Source organism: Sinohyriopsis cumingii, chromosome 2 (genome assembly GCF_028554795.1).
Source record: "Sinohyriopsis cumingii isolate HCF-2022 chromosome 2, ASM2855479v2, whole genome shotgun sequence".
Lineage (NCBI taxonomy): Eukaryota > Metazoa > Mollusca > Bivalvia > Unionida > Unionidae > Sinohyriopsis > Sinohyriopsis cumingii.
The window spans coordinates 115,122,010-115,142,756 of record NC_142962.1 but is presented as its reverse complement, the minus strand read 5'-3'; the positions used below and the strand labels follow the sequence as shown (position 1 = coordinate 115,142,756).

General features: G+C 34.6%; 1 protein-coding gene across 1 annotated transcript in view; it reads left to right on the top strand.

The window, feature by feature from the left end:
- Positions 1–20,747, top strand: part of LOC149805642 (uncharacterized) — a 236,030-nt gene that overhangs the window by 55,416 nt on the left and 159,867 nt on the right. The window contains exon 2 of the mRNA XM_089934527.1: positions 6,842–6,961. Coding sequence (XP_089790653.1) covers positions 6,842–6,961 — 120 coding nt within the window. The remainder of the gene's footprint in view (positions 1–6,841; positions 6,962–20,747) is intronic.

Here is a 20,747-nt window from a genome sequence, read left to right as displayed (position 1 = left end):
ATAATAAAGTCCAGTAGCCTAGTGGGCTGACCAAATTCTGTGTCTTTGCTACCATATACTGAAATCGTGTAGCCTGGTGGTCTAAATGAATGTTGGATATGTACTTGTAACCATATATTCACACCATTTGGTTAGTGGGCTGCCAGAATTCTGGGTATGGGAAAACATATACTGAAGTCTGGTAGCCTAGTGGGCTATCATATTGCTGGATCAGGGTTACCATATTTTGAAATTAGGTAGCACAACAAGATACCAGAATGATGAGTCTGGATTACTGTATAATGAAGTCAGGTAACCTAGTGGGCCACCATATATTCAAGTCCATTAGGCTAGTGGACTACCATATATTGAAGTCTAGTTGCCTAGTGGGCTTCCAGAATACCAAATCTGGGCTACCATATGTTGAAATTTGGTAGCCAAGTGGGCTACCAGATTGCTGTATCTGGGATAATATATGTATATAAAGTCAGGTAGCCTCATGGGCTGCTATATAATGTCATAAATTGTCTTTATTTTCTCAATTTTTCTACAAGAATACTTTTCAAAGGTTCATAACAATCATCGATAACACATATATAGTTATGAAGCTAACAGCTTAATATTCAGGTGCCTTCTTTTGGGTTGCCACATTTAAGTCGGGTAACCAGGTTCTCCCAGCTTCTGATTTTTAAAATTTGATGGACCCTGTATGGTCATCCACATACACTGTAGATGCATGTATGTATGTAATATTCTTGTCAGCATTTCTTAAGTGGCTATTGTTATGTTGTTCCAGTAATTTGAATTGTACATGTAAGGGTATTACGTGATAAAAAATTTTAAACATTAAAACTTTAATGCATTTTATTCTATTCCCACAGTCATTATTAGCTTAAGTTTGATTAGTGTTGTTGTGGGATGAAGGGAGATAACTCCAACAATCTTGATAGAGAGTTTAGTGTGTAGAAGACTGGAAGGAAATACAAGTTTACATGCAGCATTTTTTATGGGCCAGTCAAAGGAGAGCAAGTCAGAATTTTCTTGGGATGACCACAATGGTAACGGATGTGCAATGCACAGTAATTCATTTGAAGCTGGGTTTTTTTTTGTAAACCTTGCAATGTTAAAATTCAGAGATTACAAAATATGAGAGCTAGCAACATTTTCTGTCTATAGTATATCATTTTCTGATAATGGAACATACATGCAAGAGAAAAATCTAGTTGCAGCAGAGTTGTAAAGATCTTCAGCAAGTGATAAAAAAAGTCCTATGTTTCTCTTCAGTTTATGCTGATATCAAAAGAAGTAATGATAGCCATGATATATGAATTACAATTTAGAAGCAAGTCCTCAGATGAAAGTCTACTGTGATAGATTTGTGAACCAGATAACTGCATATATGGTTAATAACATGTTAATTTATCCACATTTGAATCCAATTCAGGAAAATGATATTGAAGAACATATGAAATGTTTTTGCTGCTTCAATGTGTACATAACAATGTGACAGCTGTTGAAGAAAATTCCTTTCTCATGACATCTGGAATATCAATAATAAGGCTGAATCACTGGTATAGTATTAATACTTAGACAGCATCATTTTATTAGCATATTGTCAAGGAGTGTTTTTAAGAGAGAGGGATCATGGCTTTCCAACTACCAGAGATGATTGTTTTTAAAATCCAGCAGTTTATTCAAACAAAGATAAATACTTGGGTTGAGGTCAAACAAGGAAGAAAATGGAAATACTGGACACATTCTCAGGTTTTTATTCAAATTTGATGTTTTGAATGATACTTTTGTCTCATGGTCTTTTGTCCGAATACTTTGTATCTTGCATTCACTTCAGATTCAGATATGATTTCTTTTTATTTGCTTCATAAACTGAATCCGAAATCATTATACTTTGCTTTTTATTCACAAGCCATAGTAATTAAAACATTTCTATTCCAGATACAGAACCAAACATACACATGATGTCATAATGCAAACTTTTGGATAAATCCAAGTCCATTTATCGTTCCAATCTGAATATATTTTTGTAAATTTTGGTTGCTTTTTGTCTATTGAATTTACAAGATGTTAGTGAACTCATTTTTAAATTGTTAGCAAAGGTTGTCTTTGTGTATGTATTATTTTCAATAGTATGACCTTATTTTTTATGCGCAATAATTTGATATGTTTGTTATTTTGATTATTTAGTATTTGTCTTTAACAATGATCTTGTCCGTGAATTCCTACTCTACCCCAGGGCTTTCATTTGGAATCAACTTTAACTTCAATATTTAAAATAGATTTAGGGGTCTATGGTAGGGTGACAGTTGCCTTAGTGTATCCATGAGAAAGATACTTAGTTCTATTTCCTCAGAATGATATAGTTCATAATCTGTTAAACGTACTGATAAAAACAAACCAAAATCAAAGTCAAGTCGCATTGAATTAGCAATGAGCATATCCAGTAGTTATTTATTTTTCTTCCAATCTTAGTGTTTGTTGTATTTTTTACACTTTCTTCACTGTGTAGCAGAATTATATTTTGGGGTCTGAAAATAATTACATTTATATTGGTGAATATGTTAATTGGTAAGTTACAGATCATTCTAAGTATAAAGTTAGCTAAGTTTTATTGACGAAAGTTTTCAGTGCAAAAATTAGTTTTGGTGTACATTAGAGGGTACCCAAATTTATTTATGTTGAGTATTATTTCTTTTTATTATGACTTGATCAAGTTGTTATGATTTTTATGCCATTTTTCATCCCAATGATAGGCTATACGTAGTGGTCAGTATAGCTTGTAGAGGAAAATCCAGAGAAAACCCACTGACCATTGGGAAGGTGTATCTGGCAAGCTTTCTCACATACCCACATTAGGCAGTCCTAAGACCTGAACCTACACAAACAGAGATGAGATGGCACTGACCAGTAAAGAAAATCGCTTTAGACCACTTGACCACCCAGGGTCCCTGACCTGCTGTAAAATAGTTGCTTTCAGACTAACATTTAGTTTTGATTAAAGCTTTTCTCTACACAAAGATTCCCTTGATGTTGAGACTCTTTAAATTGTACAATTTAGAAAGTAGTGGGTGGTGGGTACTTAAATTCATATTATAAGTTCCAGATTGTGAAGTTAAAGCAAATCTATACACTGTTACCCAATACAGTACAATTGTACTTTCACCTCAGCAAGGTCTACAATACTAAATATAGATGAGAGGGAGACTAAAAATTTTAGGCTAAAGCTAAACCAATTATTCACCCAAAATATAATGCATTTCATTAATAAATAACCCCAATACTGTACTAGTCGTATTTTTAATGATTGATCAGAATGGAAACATTTAGACATTGAGTGTGAGAGCAAGAAGAGGGAGAGAGATGAGTTACTAATAATCAACAAATTTAAGCAAATACAATGTCATTGATATCTTTTCATCCAATAACTTTTTTCTATAAAACATTTTGCTTCTATTTAATAATCCCAATCTGCAAATTCAAAAAATGTTTCAAAAAGAGATCTCTGTGTGTTTGTGTGTGATTAGGATTTTTAACGTAGCTTTGACAGTTTTTCATTCATATCGCTATGATGTCTGCATTGTGGCAGTTTATAGTGATGTCTAGCACTGGGGCATCATGCCACAGACATGTAGCATGATGTCCCACCCAGTCACATTATCCTGACACTAGGCCGACTTGAGTCCTATCATTAATCTTTTAATGCTGAGTGCCTAGCGAGGCAGCTCTTAGTACCATTTTTGTAAGTCTTTCGTATGACTCGGCCAGGTTCGCACAAATGACCTCTCATTTCCGAATCAGACGCTCTAACCACTAGGCCACTGGAGTGGTCAAAAATAGATCTAAATCTAATATACACTCTAGTTGTATAGCATGAATAGACGATACCACATTGTAAGTTTAGTTATCTGCTTATAAAAATGTATATTATGGTCAGCTAATGAAAAGTTGCATTATTAAGAAAGCTTCTGTTCTTGCATGTATGTATGCTATCATGAAGAAAATGTCAAAATCCATGCACAAATAATATCCAACAAAATGTGTTTAATATTATCACCAGCCAAAGTATTTTAAGTTTCATCCAAAATGATAAATTCAAGGCAACATCTGCCAGCATGTTCCCTCATTCTTTGTCATGAGATCATGTTGCACTGTTCTATGCTTTAGTAAGTACTGTATGTACTCATTTCTAAGTCAAGTCAAGCAGCAAAGAAAGATTTTGATCTGCCATAGCATAATGTACCTGCATGTCAGGGTCAGTGTTGTTTGTTGACTGATTACTCTTAACAAACTGCATAGACTCAAATCAGTTTGCACATTATGTGATTGCAGATCTGGGTCTGTGCAGTTTGCATTTGGACTCCACTTATAAGTGTGCGGTGTCATATGGTACCTATATCCATAGTGACCAATATAGAAGGTCCCAAAATTTCCTGGTGAAATAAAGCTGCCAGTTACTTCACTGGAACAAGTCAAGTTTGGACACCTTATGATGAATATATAATGTCAGTGTCATGAATACTCTTCATAGAAACTGGGGCAGTGATAGTGGGTCAGTGTGACAGGACTATTCACCCCATATTTGTGCCAAAAAGTCAGCTGATCAGTAAAGTGGATCACAGTATGACCTTTGTTTATTAAAACTGGAGATGAGTACAGCTTAAGATTTCATCAATCCATGATACAAGCCATTTAGAAAACAGGCACATGCATTGTCCAGTTTAATGCAAGTGTGCTTATGTTGGATAATGCTGGTGCCTTGTTCTTTTCTTGTAAGTTAACCTGTCAAGTTTCAACGTTGTTAAAAAAACTTCTTATTTTCAAAGTAGAATGACTATTTTGGTTACATGTACAGGGCAAAATTAGGAACATTTTTGGACCTGCATATTTTTTTTGCTTTCAGAATACTTCTCTTCACATTCTTCATAATGTATGTATGTATAGAATTTTTCTGGCACATTAGCACAATCCTGGCTATAAAATGTCAAATTTTAGGTATATCATATAAGGTCAATGTCAAAGCCAAACTAGTCATAGAGAGAAGAGCGGGATTGATCTGTTGTGTACTGTCCATCATCCAACCAACCATTAGTACAAGTTTGTTATCACGACTGCTCGTAAACCACCTGCAGGATTGCCATGAAACTTTACACACACACACATTTATCCCATGGTCTAGAGTGTCCATGATGAAAATTGTGCTGCCTCTGCATCAGTTATGGCCACCACAAAGCAGCCATCTTGAAATTCTTGTTATTACTACTATTCCTGAATGGATGGTCATAATGAGCATGGGGTTTGCACTAAAAGACTTCTTATGATGTCTAGATAATCCAAAATGAAAATGGTGTGAATCTGACATCCAATATGGCCACCATGGCAGCCTTCATGAAAATATTTTCACTACTCCTCCTGCAACATGGGGTCGGGTGTTCACTAAAATACTTTTCATTATATCAGATTGGTACTAAATGAAATGGTTTTGACTGGACTTCCAATATGGCAGCCACAGAGCCATTTTGAAATGTTTTTGCTCTTCCACCTGAATGGATGGAAATATCAACATGGAGTTTTCACTAAAAGACATTTTATATCTAGTTAATCCTAAATAAAAATGGTACTCATCTGGGTTCAGTATGGCTGACACAGCAGCCATCTTGAAAATCTTTATATTGTTACTCCACCTGCATAAACAGTCCTATCAACATAGGGTTGTCACTAAAAGGGTTCTTACAATGTTTTGTTGATCTTATGTTAAAATGGTGCTGATCTTACATCCAGTATGTGGTCTTCTTGAAAATGTTTCAGCTACACCTCTGAAAGGGAAAGTCATATGGGCGTTTTCATCAGAAGAGTTCTTATGGTGTCTCCTTTTTCCTCAATGAAAATGATTAACCCTCAATATGGCCACCAATGATGGCAATCTTGAAAATGTTGTTATCTCAGCTCCCAGATTGAAGACTATATCAACATGGGGTTTTCACTAATAGACTTCTTGTGATACCTAGTTGGTTCTAAATGCTAGTCATATATCCAATATGGCTGTCATGACAGATCCTTATGAAAATCTTGTTGTCATTAACCCAGCTGAATGGATGATCATTATGCCATGTGGTTTTGACCAAAAGACTTCTGATGATGTTTACTTTATCCTAAATGAAACTGTTGCCAATCCAACATCCAGCATGTCCACCACAATCGGTGATGTGAAAATATTGTTACTGCTGAAGAAAATCAGAGATGGTTTCATCACCCAGCAGTTAAAAGGAAGAAATGGTCGTATTTTGAATTCCTGTTAATTCTTTTCACCCAGTAGAGCATTAGTCCTGTATAGAAACTCGCTTATTTTAAAAATCCTCATAAACATTGTAGATGTACCTATAGATTTATTCCTTAAGGTGTACAAAATAGATAAGACATTGTAAAAACACTTTGTCCAAGGCAAAATCCCATTGAATCATATGTAACATTCAAAACAGAGTATCATAGTGCAATGTTGACCATAATGTTATTCAATATGTACTTGTAATTGTTAATTATCATTATTATTCAGTATGTACTGGTAATTGTTAGTTATCATTATTATTCAGTATGTACTGGTAATTGTTAATTATCATTATTATTCAGTATGTACTGGTAATTGTTAATTATCATTATGATTAAGTAAATCATGACAAATTGCTTCCAGTACATAAACACCACTTGTGATGAATAGAAAAAATTCATACAGGTGACAATGAAAACTTTTACTGACAGGGTTAGGGAAAGTGATGTATAGCACCTTATATTATTTATTTCCAAGATTTATCCGGATTATAAGTCGAATAAATATGTTCTTTAATTATTTCAGGAGCCCTCCTCTGAGGAGACTGAGGGGGAGTGGTGTCTTGTTGATCATCATGGCTCTCGATATACTCTCCCCAAAACCATGATCTTCCTGGGTCGGGAAGACTGTGACATAGAGGTACAGGTAGGTAGAAAATGAATGCCACTAATATTTGTTTATGTGTAAACTGTATTCCTGGTGAAATGCACTCTTCAGTTGTGATCTTTAACTGTTGGTTCTACTTACATTAACAGTTTTACAGTACATGTATTTTGATATTGTTAATGCAACAGATCCGAAAGGGGTCCATCTGGTTTTTCTGTGAGACAGGATTTCAAAGCTACTAAAATGTTTGTCTAAAACCCCACAGGAGTTTCAAAAACCAATGTCTGTGACTCAAAGTTTGATAATATAAACATTACATTATAAAGCAGAGGAAAGAACCTAAGTAAGACATGTGGGTCTTACCTTCTTTTGTGAATCTCAGTACTTGAATGAAGCATGAATATGGCATTTAGAAAACATCATCATATTGCTGTCAATAGTCCTTTAAGAGTTAGCTAATATGACCTGAGACCAAAACTGATTTATAGTGTATGGATGATATGATGGGTAGTGGAGAATACTCAAAATAATTCAACAACTTCATTTTGTTTCTTACATTTGCTGCATTTATGAGTGATAAATTAGAAAGTTGACATCTTTTGCATGTATAAATAGATAATTGACAGACTTAATTTGTTTTGAAGAAATAAGGAGAGAGTGTGTGTGTGATTTGGATTTTTAATGTAGCTTTAACAATTCTTCAGTCATATCACTACGGTGTCTGCAGTGTGACACTTTATAGTGATGTCTAGCACTGGGGCATCATGCCGCAGACATGTAGCATGATGTCCCACCCAGTCACATCATCTTGACACTAGGCCGACCATTCCTAATGTTAACCTCTTAATGCTGAGTGCCTTACGAGGCAGCTGTTAGTACCATATTTGTAAGTCTTTGATATGACTCAACCGGGGGAGCTAACCCAAGACCTTCCACATCTGAGGTAGACACTCTAACCACAAGGCCAACAGAGCGGTTTAAAAAAAAGAGCAAATATGTCCAAGCTCAGCACTAAGTCAGTGTTACAGTGCCATCCAGACTATGATGTAAATGACCAGTAAGCAGCTTATTGTGCATGAAGGGATAACTGGAGAAAATAACGATATTTGCCTGTCTGCTTATTCTTATAAATTCCTTAAAGCAAAATAGATTTGAAAGATTTTCTATTTTTTTTTTACAGAAAAATAGGAAATATCAGGATGTGAAACTTTGTTGTAATTTTTTTACTGAACAGCTGCTGTTTGGCACAAATGAATTTTGAATATTACAAACATAATTAAATTGATGATCTTTGAATCACATGTTTGGCATGTGTCATGTATGGGAACATTGTGGCCAAATGGGATGTTGTGAAAGATATTCAAACCAAACCCCAATATTTGGAAAAATGTAATTTTCTTTAGTTATTTACTACCATAATTGCTAATATGTTTAAACACAGCTATTCCCTTGTAAGACTGCCAATCATCCTAAGATGGTTATCAGTTTGAATGTTACACTTTTTTTCAAGTGCACTCAATTATTTTCTCATTTGTCAGTATTTGCTGGCCCTCTGTGATAAAGATCTTGCCTGGGCATTGGTATCCCATTCAGTGTTTCCCTGTATATCTTGCATATAAACACCCACATTTGTCTACGTCTTGGCTGCCAAACAAGAGGTTGCAAGTTCAAAACTTAAGCAGCATACCCAATTTTTTAACTTTTTGGTATCTTTATGTCCAGACTTTCTTTGAAACTAGCTCAGCCCAATTTTTTTTATTTTTGTTAGTTTAAACTTTTGTATTTTTATCTTGAAACTTTCATTTATCACTCCCATCCTAGGATGGGTATTAGCTAGTTATATCAATAATTTAGCTGGTAAATTGTAAGCTTTAGTGTTATTACTTCCTGTTTTTATCATCAAACTGTCTATTGTCAGAATAACGTCTTTTGATGGGTGTCAGCTATAGCATAAGTTTAATAATTGCATTTTAATGTTAGTTTTTAGATGGCAACTTGTACAACAAATATCATAGACAGTGCATTTATAGACTCTAAGGTACTATTCATTAATTGGAGGATGGGCCAGAGGCTGCAATTTCTTTCGAGTGGAGATATTTTATTTTCTTTTATCTCAAGATAATAGATTTTATGTCAGATTTTATAATGGATATAATATGGTGTTATTTTGCTACAAGTCAGCACAAGCTATTTTTTCCAGCTATTGACAGACAGATTTCTTTTAAAAAGTGTCAGAGCCCTGCCCCAGAAGATTATATTGCTGGTCCCTAATATAATTGTGATATACCTTTGTCATTATTTTGGTATGTTCAGAAATGCCATGTTGTATGGCTGAACACAAATTTTGTGTGGCTCCCAGCTCTAATAGTGGTTCTCTTGAAAGTTTTGTTACAGCTACTCATGCTGAATGGATGATTGTTTCAACAAGACGGTTTTCATGAAAAGACTTTCATATGATGTTTAGTTGGTCCTAAATTAAAGTCATGCCCTCATACATCCAATATGGCCACCATGGAAGCCATCATGGAAGCCATTTTGCAATCCTTTGTTGCTCATCCTAAATGGATAGTCATATCAACATGGGTTTTCACTGAAAGACTTCATGTGATGTCTAGTTGCTCCTGAATGAAAATAATACCCATCTGACATCGGCCAGTATGGCAGCCAGGGTGGCCATTTTTAAAAAAAAAATCTTCTACACCTTCAGAAGTTCATATTGGCATGGAATTTTCACCAAAAGACCTAACTGAAAATTGTTTCCCTCACACATCCAAAGCATCTGCCACAGTGGGCATCTTGAAAATGATCTTATCTTTAATCCTGCTGAATTTAAGTTTATATCTAAGCGGGGGCACAGGGAGGTCCACAAAAAAATTATGATTTCAGCTTGCTCTGAAATGAAGATGGTACTTGCTTATCAGACATGAACATAACTTTGACTAAATTAGTAATCTGATGTATTTATTTTCTTAAGGTGGGATTATATTATAGCATATTAAAGGAAGATAAAACATCAAGGTCAATCTTCTGTGTTTTAATGCACATAATGTTTAGAATTTTTTCCAATAATTGTAATTGTTTGTGTTCTTTTTTTCTGTCAGTCTATTTATGACCATATCGTTTGGAGATGAAGTTTCTTTTATCTCCACATGATTACCTATCATTTCATAAAACAATGCAAGTTCCGACACTGTAATCGTTGAGATCTTTGTTCCAGTGTTAAGTCATGTCTACAAATCAGCACAGGTAATATCCGTATGGACGTTCGTAAAGCTCATTTAAAAATGTTATTATTTTTAAATAATGTAGTAGAAATTTATTATGACAATTTATCATGACAAATAATATCGGCTTTGAGATATGAAAGTTCAAAACTAAGTTTAGTTTAAATAAAAACCTTCAAATTGACTTTGAATATTACCTGCTGAAAGCAATTAGAATTTATATTTCTATAATCATAGGAGAAGACTGACTGGCAAGTAAAAAAAATTCATTAATTTTTCAGATTTCATTTGTTCCAAGGATTCCAGATATTAGGTGTCATGTTTTTACAAATATGTAGATTTGACATTTTATATAGAATTCAGATATTATCAGTTTTGCACTATTATTTAAATACGCTGTTACATTTAGAAAAAAGATACTTTACATGCACAATGATCAAATGTACCTGATTAAATTTTCTCCTGCTTTTTTTTGTTACATTGGTTAGGGTCCTTTTATTGGCATAGCATTGGCTTGTCAGACATACGATGGTCTTATGATGGTTCATGCAAAAAAAAACTACTGTAGTTCCTTATGATAGAACTGCTCCAGTGGCCTAGTGGTAAGAGCATCCACCTTGGATGCGGGAGGTTGAGGGTTCAAACCCAGGCCCCAGAGACTTTTAAAAATAATGGTACTAACAACTGCCTCACTAGGCACTCAGCATTAAGAGGTTAACATTAGGACTGGTCGGCCTGGTGTCAGGATAATGCAATTGGTTGGGACATGATACTACATGTTTGCGACATGATGCCCCAGTGCTGGACATCACTATAAACTGCCACACTGCAGACATCATAGCGATATGACTGAAAAATTGTTAAAGCAATGTTAAAAATCCAAATCACACACTCATCCTTATGATTGCAATTCATCATACTTAAGCATGAATTAATCTCCATATTTTTAATTTTGTAATATCGTTTATACAATTTAGGAGCTGTGTTTGCAGAATCAGAAATTAGGTACAGATAGGTGACTTGGTGCCTGAGTAAGAAGCATGCTTTGGTAGCAGGAGAATATACACCTTTTCAAATGAAAACTGGAGAATGTAAACTTGGGTCAGGTTTCATTAATTTAACACAAACCATACCCTTGAAAAATGTGGGATAAATGGGACTGACTGATGAAAAATGTCAGACTTTATTTGACCAGTAATGTATATTAGTTTCCTTGATCTCCAGTTCAGGTTGTAGTTGAAAAGTTCCATTCTTGTAACATTTTTTTTACAGCTGTCTGATCACTACTTATACTTTATGGATAAAAATAACAAATCTTTAGCAGAAATTAGAATAAAAAGATAATTATTCAAACAGTTTACTCTTCAAACAGGTTTGTAGTTTGTGGTTTACTCACACACTGGTGGGAAATGAAAGTGAGAGGTCTCAGGTTGCTGATCTCAGCAGTTTGATAAGATAATACCATTCCCCACTGATAGGTGAAATGCAAATTTCATGATACTAGTTTCAACATTATCTTGGGAGCTGTGGTGTTCTGTGGTTTGCTTGCCAGACTCATAATCAAAAGAGAGTGGATTCAATCCTACCACTGAACCAACCAGTGTCAGCTACCATGGTGTGTCCTTGGGCAAGACACTTTACTCCAATTGCCTCAATACTAAATAACCTACTCGTGTTGCTGTCCCGTAAAACACCAGACCAAACCAAATCAACAATAACTGTACATTGAGAGATATGAGACAAACAAAATAGCAAAAGGAAAGACTGATAATAGAAGAAGAGAAAAGAGAACAAATAAAAAAAGGAAAAATGTTACAAGAGAAAATAAAATAAAATAGTACTTGAGATTAAACAAAAGAAAGGAATGGTATAAAATCAAACATTAGTAGAAAAGGTAAAAGGTGTATGTTTATGGTTTTGTGACACAGCTCAATCCTAGCTGTAAAGAGCCAATTCAGAGTTAAGTTTTTAAAATGTCAACATCAATTTAAGGAAGGAAAGAAACATTAAGAAAATAAACCCTTCCAAAGAAACATAAACATGTAGTCCTCAAAGATAAAAAAATAAGGATTTTAAAAAACTTTAAGAGGTATGTAGAACAAAAAGCGTCATTATTATTAGGTTATGACAGCAATCACAAAATTAATGAAGTCAATGCATGGAGATAATTGCTTTTCTGTAAATGATAATAAGAACTGATAATTCAGTCAATGCAAGTTTTGAGCAAGAACCGACATTGAATTTGGTTGGCTGGGGTGGGGTGAAAAAGTGTAAGTACTGTAGGTTACTGTTTTATCATAGAAAATTCTTCCATCCTTTTTGAGTTCTAAGACATTTTTAGCCTGTGTGATTTTTAGAAATAAAAAGTACAAATTGTTATACACGTGAATATTTTAAGTAATATAGAAATGTTGTAAGACTGACATTTTTATAATGGACATATTAAGTTGTACTCTAATCATAAGTTCTATGTGCTATGTGTCTACAATAATACTGGTCAATTTATAATGAATATACAAGGAAAAAGGTCATTTTTTAATATTCTGTGTGATATTTGTTTATATTATAAACAATTTACTTTTATTTGACATAATTTCTGTTGCCCAATAATTAATTCAATCTTGTAAATATGACAGCTAATAATAAGAGTGGGCCTGATTTATTACAAATATGACCATGAGAGTTGTCTCCCATGTGTTTTGTCATGTGACCTAAATATTTATTGGACTGTCAATGAATGTCATCACACTTCATGACTAAACTGTTAGTAGTAGTCATACCGGCTTTCTGTGTGACTTGAGGCCACTACTTATCACTTTACACATTAATTGATCACCAGAGTACTTCTTCTATTTGGATTACACTACTACCAGACACTGAGGTAGGTAAATATTCAAGATCAGTTGTCATGGAAAGTAGATAACATTTTTGAGATCAAATGAAATGTAGTATAAATGTAACGCACCATGCTACTGTATAGGCTGACTCATTGAAATTTTGATCATGTTTAACAGTATTGTATTTTTTTAGAGATCTGTTTTCTTATGAACAGTCACATACATAAATAATCCCCAACAGTATACAGTGGGTGGTGAAAAAAATCATTCTTGGCAGAGCTTATTGATTTTCTTGTAGGTTCTGTGGTTGTGAATGAAATCTGTTTATATAAACAGATGAAGAATGTAAGGCAACCTAATATAAACAAATCTGTTCTTGTTAACTGGAACTGAAACATTTCTAACACTTCATTCATTAAAATTGTTTACTGAAGATAAACCTTTTATTCAGATGGTTTACCTTGTTAATGTGGACTCCATTAATCTAAACAAGTTAATCTTGATGATGATTATAGGGAATATATTTCCTGACATGATTCCAAGAAAGAGTTTGTTGATCTTGCTGGTTTTATTTTGGTATTAATTGGACAGTGTACATACTGTATGTCTTCAGTGATAAGTCCAGATGCGATTTTAGCAACATTTAATATGTTTTTTAATATTTTTATATAAACAGCAATGTCATGATAAGCTCAGTACCTGTTTTTAATTAATTTACCATATATACCTGCATATAGTTTGAGTCCAGCTGCAAACAACATATATCCTGATGTGCCAGCAGTCTGTGTTGTTTGACCTATTGATTACTCCAAACAAACTGCTTAGACCCAGGTTATCTGGTACATGATGCAGTGGCAGAACTTGGCCTGTGGAGTTTGCACTAGGACTCAACTTATAATTGAGTACATACAGTATGCAAATGTCCCCAAATTTTGTATTGTTATGTTGAGAAATACTATATATTCAGTACAATTGTCCTCCTGCTGTGTAACCAACATTATAGGATAAAAATAAAAAATAATCCAGATGATGCTCCTGCATGCCTAACCAACAAATGTTTTTAAAAAAAATGTTTGCTTACTAATATAACATTTGTTCTTCTTGGGTACAATTATTTAGATCATCACAAATATCCTAAGATGCCTGACAGAAAAAAATTGTTGTTCTGTCACTTATAGCCGTCCTATTTTATTTTAAAAATTCTTGTGTAGATCAGCCTCCATATTGTGCTTCATCATGAACTTTCTCATTTTTTGGTAGTATATGTTGTGGCAACATATGTTCATATGTTATTCTGTGATTCTGTCAACAATACGTACCTACCTACTCCTGGCACAAACATGAGAGCTTTTTTATATATATAAAAAATAGGCCTTTGAATATTCATGAATGTACCCTTTATTAATGGTAGTTGGTGAATGAGCAGTTTATCACAAGCTGGTCAGATCTAACAGTGATACAGTTTGCCTTTGGGCATGGTCTGTATTTGATATTGTCGGTTTTAAGATTTTGTTTTGCAATGTAGAGTATGAATAAACTTCAGTGTTCACACATTTCTTTGATTTAAAGTATGCCTATCCCTCTGTTTGCACAAGGTCAGACCCAAGTCTTGATATAACTGGGAGTTGTCCTTTGTAAACAAGTTCGTTGTTCCATTCATCCAAACCTTTTTAGTACACAGATCCAACCATGGACAGTGGATACCAGATTGAATAGCAGTTTTGTATTTGACTTTGATCATGTTTGAAGGTTACTATTAGTAGTCATAGAGACAAATGTCAAACGGAAGGATTCATGGTTGAATAATTATGCCATATTCATGACCAGAAGGATGAGGATCAAAGTCCTGCCCAGACCAAGCCAAGTCAGCCACTGTTGTGTCACTGGACAAGACACTTTCCTCCCATTACCTCTGCACTATATAACCTTACATGTGTTGATATGCCAGTAAATACCAATCATTTAGTCAATCAACAATACAGTGGTAGATCATGTAATTAGAAAATGTTCAACATGGTACTGAGAATGAACAAGTTTATAGACTGGTTGATTAGCTTTAGTTGGTTATGATGTAAAAGTGATAGTTAAGTATCGACACAGACTCATGTGTATTTCTGAAAACCAATAGGAATTTGTTAATAATAATGACCTATGTTCATAATGCATGACAGGTCTTTTTTTTAGGTGGGTAATCAATTTTTCACTTAAATATGCCTTTAAAAGGTTGGTTTGAACTGCACTGTTTAAACATATTAACTTTATTATGCTGTTCTAAATGCTTTTCCAAACAACACATCAAGGCTGTTGATCTGGGCTGGCAAGGATGGGTATTGAACCTGAGATATTTTGATTACAAGTCCAGTGCTCTACTAACTGAGATACCATGCCTATAAAGTATTTTTTTGTCTTTTTTTTCTTATTGATATTTATTGCAAAAATATCTTCCTTACATTGATGAAAGGATTGACTCATTTTTACACTGGAGTTAAAGTTTTGATGTGTCCTAATAAGCAAAATACAAGTTAGTCATGCAGAATTGAAATAATTGGATCAATAATAATTTTATTTATAATAATTTTTCATTATAATTAGTTCTTGATTGTAAACTTCTTACCTTTTGGGGGTTGTTAGGGTGGGCTTTTACCACAAAAAAATTGCAATAACATATATACATGGTTATAAGACAAGTCCAACTGCAAACTGCACAGATCCAATACATAATGCACCAGCAGATCTGGGTCATTGCAAGTAACCAGTCAAACAAACAGCATATACCCAGATCTGCAGGTGCATTATGCTACAGCAGATCAGGATCTTTGTTGTTTGCTGCAGTTTGCCTCGACTTATAAGTGAGTATATGTACAGTAGTAGTTCTTATCACTATCAGTGAACTTTCATTGGTTCAGCATGTTTTATCATGTCTGTTCACTCATATTCACAAAGCAGACTTCAAATGTCACATACATCAAGTTAACAGTTTTACAATATGGGCCAACAGGTAAATGATTATACTTAGGCAGCTGCTTTCTGTTACGGTAAATATATGACACATATGCATGGTGATAGGTAAAACTTCTCTTTGAAGTTTTAGATGGATATTTATCATTCATATGACATATAATGTGTGAACAATTTTGAATTTCCATATGATGTATCACTATGCTGTAAGTAGACTGTCCATGGATGATAAGGCCTATGTATTATTATTCGTGCGAAAGTAATCAGTTAATCACGTGCCCTATAACCTCAAGATGTATATACATTATACAGGTACTTATTGATGCTTTATGAGGTTTATGCCTGCATGAGAAGATTAAAACCCCAATAAGCATAGTGCAAGGTTAATGCAGAACGTGTAAATATGTACCATATATACTCACTTATGAGTCAAGTCAAAGTAAACAGCAATGATGCTGACCTGCCATAGCATAATGTACCTGCCAGTCAGGGTCTGTCTTGTTTGTTCTACTGATTACTCCTAACAAACTGCACAGACACAGATGATGCTGACCTGCCATAGCATAATGTACCTGCCAGTCAGGGTCTGTGTTGTTTGTTCTACTGATTACTCCTAACAAACTGCACAGACCCAGATCTGCTGGCACAATTATGCAACAGCAGATCTCTGGGTCTGTGCAATCTGCAGTTCTCTCTCTCTCTATATCTCTCTCTCTCTCTCTCTGGTGACCTAGTGGTTAGAGCTTCTGCCTCAGGTGCAGGAGGTCATGGGTTCAAACCCCGGCTGAGTCATACCAAAGACTTGTACAACTGGTACTAAAAGTTGCCTCACTACGCGCTCAGCATTAAGAGAGGTTAGTATTAGGATTGGTCAGCCTGGTGTCAGGATTATGTGACTGGAAGAAACATGATGCTACTTGTCTGCAGCATGATGCCCCAGTGCTAGACATCACTGTCAACTGCCACACTGCAGACATCATAGCAATATGACTGAAAAGTTGTTAAAGCTAAAAAATCCAAATAACGCACACTCACTTTCTCTCTTTCTTTCTTTCTCTATCTCTCTCTGTCTCTGTGTGTGTATATATATATATATATATATATATATATATATATATATATATATATGATGTCTGACCTCTGTCCATCTGTTAGCATGAGTTTATTACTGTATCACTACTTCTCTGAAACTACTTATAGAATTGCAATGAAACATCACACTTGGATCTAAGATCTAATTTGTCTTAAATTGAAAATGTTCCTGCTCAGATGTCCAATTTGCCACCACAGCAGCTGTCTTGAAAATCGTGTTATTCCTTTTGAATGGATGGTCATATGAACATGAGATTTTCGCTAAAAGACTTACATTGGTGTCTAGTTGACCCAATATGAAAATGGTGCCATTCTGACTTTTGAAATGGGCACTATGGCATCCATCTAGAAAATCTTATCACTGAATTTGGCAATAAGTGTGTATGTGTGTGTGTGTGATTTGGATTTGGATTTTTAACATAGCTTTTAACAATTTTTCAGTCATATTGCTGTGATGTCTACAGTATGGCAGTTTATAGTGATGTCTAGCACTCAGGGGCATCATGCCGCAGACATGTAGCATGATGTCCCACCCAGTCACATTATCCTGACACCTGGCCGACCAGTCCTAACACTAACCTCTTAATGCTCAGCACATAGTGATGTAACCCCTTGGCCACCAAAGTGTTCAAGCAAAAAGTCATATTGACATCTGGGTTTTAACCAGAATTCTTCTTATGATGTCTGTTTGGTATTAAATGAAAATGGTTCTGTTCAGACATGTCCTATTCAGACATCCAATATGACCATCACTGTAGCCATATTGAAAATTTCATTATTGCTACTCCTTTTGAGTGGATGGTTATTTCAGCATGGGGTTTTCTTATGGTATCTTGCTTGTCCTAAATGAAAATAGATTGGTTTGGATTGATGCTTTACAGCACAGAAACACACTAGATGTTTTTTGTGTACTGAGGCAATGGAAGTTACGTGCCTTGCCCAAGGACACACTATGGTAGCCCAGTCTGGTTCATTGGTGATGAGTCTGGCATGCTAAAAACTGAACCACCATGGTAAAATGAAAATGGCGCTGTTCTGATATCCCGTAACCCTGACCAAATGGCAGCCATCTTGAAAATCTTGTTATTGCAACAACTCCTAAGTAAAAAGTCATATCAGCATGGGATTTTCACCAGACGCCTTCATATGATGTCTAGTTTTGCCTCCTGGACATTCCTGTATGGCAACCACAGCAGCCATCTTGAAATTCTTGTTATTGCTACTGTGTTTAAATGGATGGTCATATCTACTAAGAATTTTACTGTAATAAGACTTCTTATGATATTTAGTTGGTTCTAAAAGAAAATGGTGTTAATTTGACATCCATTATGGTCACCACAGCAACCATTTTGAAAATCTTGTTATAAGCTACTTTTCCTAATTAAAAAGAAAGGGTGACACTTAAAAAGAATTATACACACTTTTGCCATTTTGCACTTTAAGATCAGAGGTTGTTCCAAGTAATTTTTTATGCAGTTTATATTTGAATGTTAATTTGAATTCCGAATTTTGTACAAAACATTCCAAATTGAAAAAAAATACTCAAATTCTGCTCAATTTTAGTTTGTAATAATTTAAACTTCTTCTGATTGATATTGTTGGTCTCACCCATGGTTAGAGAACATGTAGATTTGATGTTGGCAGGTGTCATTTCATGTAATCAAAGGAAATCTGTGCTGAAATCATAACAGTGAGATTCTGATATGCATTCATTACTGCTAATTACTTATGACTTTTTTATTTCGGTTCCTATTTTATATTTTAGAGAAGTTTATCAAGTTTCATTTAGCATGACTAGACACGAGGTTGTATGGGAATTTTTACTCACATGCACTAGGTGATATATTTTGCACGGAATAAGTTTTATTAAACTAAGTCCCAAAAACTATACTGGTGTATTGTTCTGTGCTGACATGATATTGTCTGCATTGTGAAAGATATGATTATGTCATGAACTACTTGATCATAAACTTGGGCATTCTATGTTAGCTGTTGGTATATTGTCTACAATCAATTGTGGAAAGTTACAACTATGTAATCTTCTCATTGTTATACAAGTAGGTAAAGTATGCAGTGAAAACAAAAGGAGGGGGGAGAGGGAAAAACCCAAGTTGATTTCAAGTCTACCTAAGCATGATTTCATTGTTTCTGGATTGTGGCTGTTTTGTTTTATTATTTTTCATTTTGGGAATTATTACAGTGAATTCATAAGGAAGTAGAATTAGGATGTATATGTGAATTTATTGCATGCATCAAGAGTCATTTGCCACACACAAAAGCACAAGTCTAGCTTCTGTGTTTCATCATGTCAGTTACAGTAGTTTGAAAGATGGGGGTCTCATAGTATTAGTTGATTTGCTTTTGACATGTGAAGTTCTCAACAATACATCAAAACATATGTTTTCATTTTGTGTTAACTAATAATTTTTAGATTGGCAAATAAAGAAAGACTGCAATGTTTATAATTCTTTTATAAAGGATTTAGAACGTAATACAAAAGGGCTATCTCACAGCATACCACACATGACCATGCCATTGCAAATAAGTATCACACTGAGTTTTCTGAAGTTGCTCTCCAACTCTCCTAGATAATCAATTGGCTGCCTACATTTCCTTATTATAATCAGCCATATAGGGAAAAAATTCCTTGTTGTTTTTCTTCATATGTTTTTCTTACTACAGTGATAGAATTTCACAGGCCAGTGATTAAGCATGAAAAAATGTTGACTTACTGTGGAATTATAGGGCAAATACCAGTAAGGGACCTGATTCAACTTTAACAAAACTATAACATTGAGTAATTGCATCTCAGATTTTGATGTTGATTATTTGTGCCAGCAGCTTCCGGTGGGTTGGTGGGTCTTTCTGGGGGCTTTTCCTGGTTCTTCCTACACCAGTTATACTGGCTTCCATGTATGGCCTATCTTGGGCTGAAAATGGCATTAAACCCCATAACAACAACAAAAACAACAACTAATTATTTGTAAACTTCTGTTGGATAATTTTGTCAGATGTACATTTCAAAACATATTGGTTATTTTAGATGTAGCACTGTGTTTAAATTTTTGTCTTAAGTTTATAGGAAGAGGTTTAGTGTTTAGTTCATGTACATCCTAAAGTTAAGAAAGTTTTATGACAGCTGCCAGCAGGGCACAGTAGGATAGCTTAGTGATAACAGAGAAGCTTTACACCGTTATTGTCTCTGGTTTAACCCACGTAGAGCCAGTACACATAGCAGTAAAATAATGTTCATTCCGTGGATTGGTGGTTTATGTAGGGTTCGGTTTTGCAGTTTATTTACCCTCTTAAAGCATCTTTGACTTTCACCAGAGAGTGGATATGGTGTTTCTAGAATTTGTTTTCCAAAAACAGACAATAAATGAACAAAGTTTAAATTAAATAAAGTACAGTAGGACTGACTTTACATGGTAGTATTTCAGTCAGTCTGTGTTGACTGATGATTGTTTGGAAGATATTAAAAAGTAATTGTTTGAAATGTGGATTTATAGGCAAATCAATATGCCTTGAATCGCTCAAGTGCATTTTTGACAAGTAAACAGATTTATAATGGAATATAAATATCAAGGGTATACCAGTATTTTATGACACTCTGAATAGTGCTTATTGTTCTGCCACTTTAGATTCCATAACAGACGTTTTGATGTGAATCAATAAAAAGTATTGAAAAATGGTAATGTAGCAATGTTGATTGCA